The sequence below is a fragment of the Notothenia coriiceps genome, unplaced genomic scaffold (genome assembly GCF_000735185.1).
Source record: "Notothenia coriiceps isolate Sejong01 unplaced genomic scaffold, NC01 NC01_scaffold00022696, whole genome shotgun sequence".
In the NCBI taxonomy this organism is placed as follows: domain Eukaryota; kingdom Metazoa; phylum Chordata; class Actinopteri; order Perciformes; family Nototheniidae; genus Notothenia; species Notothenia coriiceps.
In genome coordinates this window covers 11088-22468 of record NW_011355397.1, presented here as the reverse complement: position 1 = coordinate 22468, position 11381 = coordinate 11088, and the positions used below count along the sequence as shown (strand labels likewise).

At 41.3% G+C, this 11381-nt stretch overlaps 1 protein-coding gene across 1 annotated transcript in view; it reads right to left on the bottom strand.

Annotated features, from left to right (window-relative positions):
• The window catches only part of LOC104954053 (chromodomain-helicase-DNA-binding protein 7-like), a gene marked incomplete at its 3' end in the record, with an annotated part of 22840 nt that overhangs the window by 1381 nt on the left and 10078 nt on the right, over positions 1–11381 (bottom strand). Inside the window, exons 6-12 of the mRNA XM_010781108.1 lie at positions 8818–9013; positions 7824–7991; positions 6234–6407; positions 5872–5982; positions 4611–4822; positions 2986–3185; positions 854–1013 (exon numbers count right to left, since the gene is read on the bottom strand). Of these exons, the coding sequence (XP_010779410.1) occupies positions 854–1013; positions 2986–3185; positions 4611–4822; positions 5872–5982; positions 6234–6407; positions 7824–7991; positions 8818–9013 (1221 nt within the window). The remainder of the gene's footprint in view (positions 1–853; positions 1014–2985; positions 3186–4610; positions 4823–5871; positions 5983–6233; positions 6408–7823; positions 7992–8817; positions 9014–11381) is intronic.

Here is an 11381-nt window from a genome sequence, read left to right as displayed (position 1 = left end):
TAAGCATATCTCCCTGACAACAGGAGAGAGAGAGAGCTGAGCACTCAACAAACCTGTGAGGATTGTGTGTGTGTGTGTGTGTGTGTGTGTGTGTGTGTGTGTGTGTGTGTGTGTGTGTGTGTGCATGTGCGCGTGTGTGTGTGTGTGTGTGGGAAGTATTCCTTTACTTAAGTAAAAGTGCAAATACTATGGTCTCAAAATACTTCACTGCTATTAAAAGTCTTGATTACAAAATGTTTCAAAAGTAAAAGTACTCATTCTGCACACAAATGAGTTTCAGAATAATATTTAGTACAGAAGTATAATAATCTAAAATGTCCATCAAGAGTGAAAGTACTTTCTATGCACAATCACTCTTTTCACAGTATTATATTATTATGGTTATTATATTGTGCTTTTTTTTATACATGCAACAGCATTTCAGCATTGTAGTTGGTCAATGTGAACCAAATGATACAGTACAGTGCTGCATTATACCACATCAGCATATATGTACAAAGTAACTAGTAACAGAGTTATATAAATGTAGTGGAGTGAAAAGTACAACATTTGACAGACCATAAATTGGAAATACTCAAATAAAGTATAAATGTGTCAAAGGACAATACTTGAGCAAATGTACTTCCCACCACTGGTGGGAGGAGGAAGACGGGAGGCTGCTTAGGCTGTTAAAGTTCTATTTACGGTTGCAGAGCTGATCACATTGTATCCATGTCCTGGTTTAAAGCCTGTAGCATTAGCTTGGAATCCATCACGGTTTTTTATCTGTCATCCTTCCATAAACTGTTAATGGCTCCCACAGATACAGAGGGAATGTGTCAATTTCAGGTGTGTTTGGGTGAGAAAGCCCTACTTGTTACAGTGGTGTTTCAGATGTCTCTTGTAGCTGTCCTCCTGCAGGATGTGGTCAGGGTTGCAGCTGGCCAGCCAATCAGCTCTTGGCGTCTGCGGAGTCGGAGCCGCAGGCTTCCCCTTCTTGCCCTTCCTGCCCCGAGGGACTGGAGTAGAGAGACCTGCAGGGAGAGGGACAGAGAGAAGGGTAAGACACGGGTCGGGGGCTTCTGCAGACGACAGCCTGTAATCCTTCAAACATTTCCAGAACCTGCTCCACAGCACAGCCTGCAGAAAGCGTGTTTCAGTTATATAGATGAGGCAGCAATGGCTGAGATAAGACCTCAGCCATGAACCTTATTAGCGCAATTGAATACAAAAGTTTTCCAGAATCTAGATATTTTGGTGCTTTTCCACCAGAAAAGGTTTCCTCTAAGAACAAATATTGATTTGGAATCCTCAGTTCTGCTAGCAAGAAATCCATGACTAGAATGTGGTTACCAGTGGATTGAGATGGTTTGATACTTTTAGGATTGAGAGGATTTGCTTGGCTTTGAGATAGCAACTGGTAATCTTTTTTAAAAGATGGGAAGTACGACCATCATTAGTCTAAACTGGATTTGTATGTCTTACTGTTATTATAATTTGTTCAATGCCCCACTTGTTGAGTGTCATTGAGGTTCACTCCCATAACTTTGTTCTTATTTTGTAGCATGTTTAAGGGTCTGTGAGTCCTGTGTGTCCTCCACAACATCTGTAATACATTGATGTGTGCTTTCATTGTTGTTTACAGAATGCTAAAAGAGAATATTGTGTTGATTGTATAAATTGTATATATATATACACACTGAACAAAAATATAAATGCAACACTTTTGTTTTTGCTCCCATTTTTCATGAGATGAACTCAAAGATCTGAAACATTTTCTATATACACAAAATAACCATTTCTCTCAAATATTGTTCACAAATCTGAAAAAATCTGTGATATCTCTCTCCTTTGCCGAGATAATCCATCCCACCTCACAGGTGTGGCATATCAAGATGCTGATTAGACCGCATGATTATTGCACAGGTGTGCCTTAGGCTGGCCACAATAAAAGGCTACTCTGAAACGTGCAGTTTTGCTTTATTGGGGGGTTTGGGGGGTCAGAAAACCCTAGGGTTACCAGGGTTAAACCCTAACCCTAACATGTCACCCATTGAGCATGTTTGGGATGCTCTGGATCGGCGTATACGACAGCGTGTTCCAGTTCCTGCCAATATCCAGCAACTTCGCACAGCCATTGAAGAGGAGTGGACCAACATTCCACAGTCCACAATCAACAACCTGATCAACTCTATGCGAAGGAGATGTGTTGCACTGCGTGAGGCAAATGGTGCTCACACCAGATACTGACTTGTTTTCGGACCCCCCCAGAACCCCCCATAAAGCAAAACTGCACGTTTCAGAGTGGCCTTTTATTGTGGCCAGCCTAAGGCACACCTGTGCAATAATCATGCTGTCTAATCAGCATATTGATATGCCACACCTGTGAGGTGGGATGGATTATCTCAGCAAAGGAGAAGTGCTCACTATCACAGATTTTTTCAGATTTGTGAACAATATTTGAGAGAAATGGTTATTTTTTGTATATAGAAAATGATTTAGATCTTTGAGTTCATCTCATGAAAAATGGGAGCCAAAACAAAAGTGTTGCATTTATATTTTTGTTCAGTGTATAAAAAGAGAATTAAAAAACAACAACCCTTTTTTAATTCTTGAAATAAGACAAAAGTATCAAAGTATGGTTGTATTATAACAAAACTCAGACAAAGAGAAGTCCAAAGAGGCATGATTGAAAGTGAGAGATAAGAGGGATGAGAACAGGACTCAAACTGTGACCAATCCAAGTGCCTTTACACTCTGCTATTACTTTCATTACCACCAAACTATACTTCCTGTTTTCTCTCCCATCCATCAGCCGAGACAGGAGGAACTCTGATATGCAATAAAAAAATGATAGGTAAACTATCAATTTATAATTTGAATTACATTAATAATGAAATAACAATAAAAAAATCTAATATATTGTCACTCTGCCATGTATTATGTTGGTCAGTCCTACATAGTGGGGATTGTATGGTCTCATGCAGTGTATATAGTGTGTGTTACCAGAGTGGTTGGTCAGCAGCTTGGTGGTCCCATCCTCACTGGGGTTGATCAGGTCCCAGATGAAGCTCTTGATGTTCTCGTCTCCACGGTAATGCAGCAGGCAGTAGGCCAGCAGCGCTCTGCAGATCTTCTCCACATCCGACTCCTTCAGGGGCCGTTTGAAGCGACCGTGAGTCAGGATGTCATTCCACCTACCCCACCTGCAAAGAGATATGGAGAACAAAAACCTGTTAGTGGATATACCGTGTTTGTTCAACATTTGTTTATCAGATCATAGTATTCATTCAAATACAGTAAAACATGTAAAATACGGGAAAAAGATCGCATTTCCTGTCAAACCAATGATCCACGTTTTTGATTAATCTAATTAACATATTGCACATGATATAAAGACCATACTAAACAACCAATAATAATTATATAATGTGCATTCATCTGTGAAGCAAAGCAAATAAATGATAATGTATTTATTTACAAAGAAATCGATTGTAAACTGAATTGTAATTGTTCTGATTTTAATTTCAAAAAAGGTAGCGGCAGCAATTAGTGCATTATCAGTTTTCAACCTATTTTATTAATTGAGTGATTTTTAATGCAAGTAATATATATGTAGATTTCTGGATTTGTTTCTATTATAGTTATAGAGTTGAATATCTTTGGGATTTGGATTGACAAAATGTTAAGACATCCCCTGTGTCTTTAACAAATTAGTATGGACATTATACCATTTCCTGACATTTTATTGACCAAACAATTAATTTGGAAAATAATCTGTAGTTGCAGCCCGACAAAAAGGGCATACATGTACCAGAGTTTTGATCTAACAGTGACTGTCAGCCCAACCATGTGACGCAGTGTTACTCTGAGTGATGATTTTAGACAAGGTAAAATGGTGGATGAGGGTGAGAGAGAGATGGATGATGGGAAAAGACAACAGCGCGTTGAGCGAGAGGAAAGGCTCAGTCAGACAGTGTGTTTTTGTGTCCTCCAGCCTCGGGCCACAAGACTAGACTGCAACAATAACAACGCTGACACACACACAATTATCCCTGTATGTGGTAAGTGTGTCAGTTGGCCTGTGTGTGTGCAGTATAATGCATCCATGTCCTGAAAGGCTGCTATGGTGTAGTAAAACACGCTCTTATGCACAGGTTAATAAACATTCCTCTTTATGTCTTTAATGCAATTATATGAATCATCCACATGCATTTCCTACAGAAAACTTTAAAGCGTTTTAACCCGTGCTGGGGTTGAATCTGAACGTTTAACTACTTTCATCAATCATAAAATTGTGTTTTTTAGGCCTTATGATATCCTCCACAGTATCAGATACACACCCACAAAACTAAATGTTTTTGGAAAACATTTTAAGTGTCTTTTTTTCATGTAAACCAGTGGTCTGAGACATTGTTCACAGCCTACAAAGTTGTTAAATAACATGTGGTGATTATTAATGGTTTTTATGTAAGAGCAGTTAAAACAGACAGGTCAAATTTGATCGGGACCACCACAACACAGTAAGGGGGGAGAAATGGACATGTCAGCCGGGTTAAATGATTTAGAGACATGGTAAAAGCAGGTGTCTTTAGATTAGATAAGTGCATCAGTGTGGTGTGGTGACTGACCCGTAGACCAGCAGGTTCTTCTCCACTCGGAAGCACTCAGATCGGGGGTACCCCTGGGCTTTGTCTTGGGGCCGTCGCGGTTTGGACGAGGGTCGGCTCGGTTCGTCGTCTTCACTCTCCAGCTCCGAGAACTCGAGCATTTCATCCTCTTTGGCGCTGCTGAAGTGCCGGGTCTGCTTCCTCACCCTCGGTGTGTCGATCACCAGCGTGTTCTGGAAACAAATTAGGTGAGCACATTTAGTTTGTGTTTTTTGAAAGCCAAGATGCATTTTCCTTCTGGAATCTTTTTTATTTTGTATTCGATTAATCAGGTTTAAATTACAGATGGCCTGAAATCTGTCATCAACAATATGCAAAGCACCTTCTGCTTCCTTCCTGTGAAGTGGCCTATTTGTACATATCATGTACATTCAGACTTCTATGACAAGTGTGAACCCCGTGGCATCTTCTGTACAGAATCTGAATAATTGGATGTTTGGCCCCGTGTTTCATTCCTGATGCTGAGAACATTTCTGCCTGGCTCAAACCAACTGCCATTAATTATGTTGTCTAATGAATTACATTTTTGTTTAATTAATTAGATTTTTTCCCACTCGCAATCCCATTAATATGTGCAAACAGGGCGGTAGTTAGCTCCACAATAATCACAGAGCGCTGCAGTCATTTCCATTTTAACATCACACAATGAAATCCCAGGGGAGCAGCCCTTGTTCGCTGGCAGATTTGGATTAAGTGTTCCGCTGGAGAGCCCTCCAAAGGAGGAACACAGAACAAGGAGGACAAACACAGATACAAAAAATGAACAAATATAGAGCGGGAAAATAAAGATGCCTGTTAGCAGAGCACTCAATGGGTGTGTAAGAATGCGAGCAAGCTTTTGTAACTGTGTGTGTGTGTGTGTGTGTGTGTGTGTGTGTGTGTGTGTGTGTGTGTGTGTGTGTAGTCTAAGTGATATCTCTGTACCCTCCAGGCATCTGCGCTCTGTTAAGTGGAGCTAAGCAGCTTACTCTCTCGCTCAAACACACACACGAGAGCAGGGAAAAATGGGTAATCAAGGAAGAGAGGAGATTCCCAACTGTCAATATTAATCTCTCTTACCTCCTGCTAGCTTGTGGTGATACCGACTGCTTACCACTGCATGTTCCCTTTTCTATGAGGGGACACCCTTACTTTAAATCAAGTATTAGGAAGCATTTCTTTACGTTGTTGGATTTAACATTTAGTGTGTGTGTGAGAGTGTGTGTGTGTGTTTTTGTAGTACCCGTCCATTCATGGCGTCCATGTCCAGCTCAGCCTTCTTGGCCCATTTTTGCCAGAAGTCTGGGTCCTCCAGAGAAATGTCTGTTCGGTTACCAGCTGCAACAAAACTGGCCTGCAGACGAAAGAGGTCAGTAATTAACTTCACATCCGTGATTTTAAGTAACCAAGTAGATTTAATCAAGTACTGTACTTAAGTACAATTCTTAGATAGTTGTACTTTACTGTAGTTTTTCATTTTTCTACCCCACTACAATTCAGAGGTATAAAGTACCAGATTTGAGTACGTCTTCCACTGATAATATAATGTCTGAGTATGGAAGCAGAGTTCACTGCAGTAGTCGTTGGATCATGCTCAGGTTTTACCTTAGCAAAGGTAGAGCCCTTGCCCTCAGACTCGATGGTGATGGTGTGTGTTCGTCTCTGGAGGATCTGGTCGATGTCTTCCTCACAGAACTTTGATCCCTCGTCTTCCTCGTCCATCAAAGCTCCGTACGCTCCCTTCCTCAGCAGGTCCTCAACCTCCTTCTTGGACAACTGCTGTACTCCGACAACAAAGAATTCCATGACAAAGTTTAGTGTTGTCAGAGCACACAAACATGGGACGGAAAATATTGGAACTAAACTATCAATTTAACTTATTTGGCGTCAGTAGGTTTCATACAAAGGATGAACGAGTGGTCTGACAATGTGGTGTGAAGGTTGCGTCTTTCGTTTTTCCAGCCCAGAAAACGAAAACTTTACAGCGCGGGGGAAATGGAATATTTGTAATCCTGTGACAGTGTTGGAGAGTATCCTATATAATACAATGTGACAAACAAAAAATTACCGTAATTTTCGGACTATAAGGCGCACCTGAATATAAGCCGCAGCAGCTAAATTGAATGATGTGTACATATATAAGCCGCACTGGACTATAAGCCGCAGGTGTTTTAATGTTTAATTACCATATGTAAGGGTTCGTGCACAGAGGGGATTGTCGGGAAAGAGATGGCTGTTTGAGGAAGCTCCCATTTATTAACATTTCAACAAACAAGTTGCATATTTGCATAACGTATTCAAGTGTTACCATTTAGTGCAATAGTAGCTACAGAACATGTACTGTGTAAACTGTATGTATCACATAGCGTTTCAGACACACAAACTTTTCAACTTTCAAACTTAAACGGTGCGCTCCCAGCGCACGTACCGGCAGTGATCTACAGCAGTGGTTTTCAACCAGTGGTACGGGGACAAACTTTCTCGCTCTTGTAATGTCTGTCTGTCTTGCTCTCGTTCTGTCTCTCGTACCACTCTCGGTTCCACTTTTACTTTTGCGCGCTACCTGTCTCACTCTTTTCCGTTCTCCAGCTTTTCCTGCTGGAGCCCGCCGCTTAAAGGTGGGGGGCGCGGACCGGCCATAGAGCCCATAGAGTTAAAGGTGGTGGACTGTAACCTGTAAAATCCATAGATTTAGGAGGTCCCCTAGTGGCCGTTAGCTGTAAAAATCCATAGATTAGCCGCACCGTTATATAAGCCGCAGGGTCAAAAGAATTGGGAAAAAGGCGCGGCTTATAGTCCGAAAATTACGGTAACTATTGAATATTGTTTGCTAGATTATTATTTTTAAATCCATGGTGAACTCATATAAAAGATAATTAACATTTACTCAGCTCTGCGCAACAGTTGACGCTTTCATATTAAAGTGCTTTTTTAATCTACTTTGAAGAAAAATGCTCTATGAAGCGACTGTAGCTGTCAAATTCATATTTCCTGGCATGAACATGCAAAGGGTTACGCTATGTTGATGCTTTCATCATGCGGAAGTGGGCTTGGTTAAATCACAACTGGGTTGGAGACAGTTGTCCAGCTTCTGGAATAGCTTTCTGACTCATGGTGAACTGAACAGATTCACTGTCCAAAAAAAATCCACCTGAAGCTATCTATGGGATATTGGATGTGTGTGTGATGTCTCACCCCGCTGTTGCTGTTCTCTCGTCCGCTCATGCTCTGCAAAACGGCCTTATCGAGCCCCAGCTTCAGACTGGCCTTGTCGAACATCTCCCTCTCGTAGCTGTTCCTGGTGATCAGCCGGTAGATCTTCACCGCCTTGGACTGGCCAATACGATGACACCTGGCCTGGGCCTGGAAGAGGACGCAGTCAGATAAATGACTTGCAGAAGAGGACTAATGATATGGTCCAGTGAAGCAGAATCAGTCACGTGCAAAGGAGGTTAGAGGGGCAGGGTCCAACTGAATAAAAGGGCAAGCTGGCGATTTGTGTTACTTTTAAATAAAAATATGTCCAAGATAACTACTTTTGTGACAGTTTTAAGGGATATTACACAGGGTTCATACACTTTTTCACCAATGATTTTTAATGACTTTTCCATGACTTCTCCATGACCTTTACCTAATTTTCCATGACCAAAACAAATTACTCTTTCTCAGTGGTACCACTGAAAATGGTTTATTTTAACATGGAACAGGAAAATAAGGTCTGCATATGAAACATGTTGTGCCCATCTAAAACAAATCCAATAGTAGGCTTACTAGCTTCTACACGCTAAAGCAACTAAAATCTCTCACCAGCAAAATACCTCAACAGTTAAATTCCATTTTACGTTTCATTACTATACAGTATTTATTATCATTATAGTATTACTATTTCGGCGATTAGATAAAATATAAATTATATTTGATGCAACTTTAGTTACATTTCCATGACTTTTCCAAAAGTCCATTCTGGTAAATTCTCCTCACATGTTGACAAGCCAAACTCTAACCACCTTCTCCATAAAGGCATCAGGCAAAATGCTTCAGTAATGACTGACAGATGCTGATATTGTACGGCTCATAGTCCTACTACGTGTGCTTCTACTATGTGTGCTTCTACAGGTGCTCGAGCCCACTTTGAGGTCCATCTGTGCACGTGTCTGAGCAGAGCTAAATGTGGGAGTTAGGATTGTACCTGCAGGTCGTTCTGAGGGTTCCAGTCAGAGTCAAATATGATGCAGGTGTCGGCTGCCGTCAGGTTGATGCCTAAGCCCCCGGCCCTCGTGCACAGAAGGAACACGAAGCGGTCCGAGTCAGGTTTGGAGAAGCGGTCGATGGCAGCCTGACGTAGGTTACCACGCACTCTGCCGTCTATACGCTCATAAGGATATCTGCACGGGAGGAGAGGTATTTTAGTGACATCATGACAGAAAAGTCAACACTATGAGAGCGATGTCCCAAAACTTCTCTATGGCTTATCAAATGGAGTCACATTCCCCCAGATACACTATATCATATCAAACAAATTCATCAAGACTATGAAGTGCAACTTATAATGACTTATATTAACCATCTGAGACCCACATAGGACTTTTCCGTTTTTGTATAGTAGTTTTGCCTTATAAATTGTCATTTCTTTAAAGTATAATCAAGTTTTACACATCCCAGAAATCAGCACAACCTCAGCTAATGATATATGTCACTCATTAGAGACTTATATACACACTATAATGGGGGATATTTGCCCATAAATAAAAATGGAGCTTGAACTTTTTATTTATTTGATTAAAAATAACTGCTAACCATAACATTAAAAGAAACATTCAACATGGAACATTGCACACATTTATTATCATTGTATCAGAACTGATTAGAAGATCCTAACTTATTCTGTTCATTAGTTATGCCCATTCTTTTGGGCAATGGCCATGGGCGTTTTTTTTGCCAGGAATTGTCATTTTTTTGTCCTTGCCATACCTTAGTCTACTTTTAAGACACTAAAATAACGTATATAACGTAATAACTTTTATTTTGTTTTCGCGCGTGGAATCATACTGGCTCTCGTTTCAGTACACATAACTACGGAACTGACAGGCAACCCTCTGAATCAGACTCCGATTGGCTGACTGCATCCACTCAGAGTGTCACTCTTTACGTCACAAACAAAGATGGTGGTTGAGAATAGATCTATAAAACAGAAAACGATAAGCAATGCGCCAGAATCAAGGTGAGACTATCTGCATCTTTTAAAACTTTACGCACATTCGTTTCACCAAAACAAGTAAACGCCTCAATGAAAAACTGAATAGTTGTTTATTGCCGTTTCTGTAGTTTAAGACAGTGGTTCTCAAATGGGGGTATGCGGACCCCTAGGGGTACGTTGGATTACTGCAGGGGGTACGTGAGATTTATTTTATATTAATGGAAAAAAAACACATAATTAATGCATTTAAACCAACTACTAATAGTAGATTAACTACTTTATTCAAAAGTTTACAGTAATTCTGGATAATAAAATGGGAAAAATAAACGGGGTGCTCTCTTTTCCTCTCCCTCTCCTGACAGCCCGTCCCTCTCGTTTCGCTCGCTGAACCTGTAATAAGTGACCCAACAGTAAAGAATACATATATTTATAACTAGTTTAGCTAGTTCCAGAGTACCGTAATTTTTGGACTATAAGCCGCGCCTTTTTTCCCATTTTTCGACGCTGCGGCTTATATAACAGTGCGGCTAATCTATGGATTTTTACAGCTAACGGCCACTAGGGGACCTCCTAAATCTATGGATTTTACAGGTTACAGTCCACCACCTTTAACTCTATGGGCTCTATGGCCACGTAGCGCCTAAAACTGGGGGATATATTTGTAATACTTATTACGACGCGATGGGATGAAACGCGGTGTGCGGGCAACCGTTCGTTGCGAATAACAAATCCAGGAAACCTATTCGTCCGTCAGTACTGGTAATCGATCTGATCTTATCTAGACTATCTAAAAGCTGTAACTGGGCTCTCACCTTCAGATTGGCCGTCGCGTCTCTTTCCCTTAGTCTCTAGTCTAGTCGACGGACGACTTGCCTCTGTGCGTCGAGACGGTACTAGGTCGAGATGCGACACTGCTGGCAACTCGCTCGTTTTAGTGTCTCAATCTGATTGTGTGAATCGAATCAAATAGATGGCATTTATAAGCCTGATGATTCCGCCTGGACTTTAGTATTGCGCGGTCGTTCGATTAACTGTACTACACATGTATATATTCGGCTGACCTATATTCTGCGGTCCACAAAATCGTAATGGTAGTACATTCCCCAAGCACGTGTCTCGCCGTAACAGTCCTTTCTCTAACCGACAAAACTCCTTCGATAGGGGTAAATAATTGTAAAGTTGTTGTTCAACGTATGAAACGTATTGCATAAGTTCACAATGGTAGAATCGACGTTATCATCGAATGCTTGGTAGATGACACGACACATTTGACACTGACCATAGTGTATCGCAAAAGTCTGGTGTTGAAAATGAAAGTTGAATTTGCCACCGCGAGCGGTCGCGTGCTATGCCGTCACTAGATGTCGTCACATTGCGCCTGTGTTGACATAGCGAGAGCATTAGCAGGGGGACAGACAGAACGAAGAGCAAGACAGAGAGCGATGGTGAGAGCCAAGGTAAAATGAAAACGCGCGATTGGACGGCGCCGTGATGCGAGGAGTGAGAAAAGGGCCGAAAGGTCGAAAAGGCGACGACCTTGGGCGGGCGAATTTCCA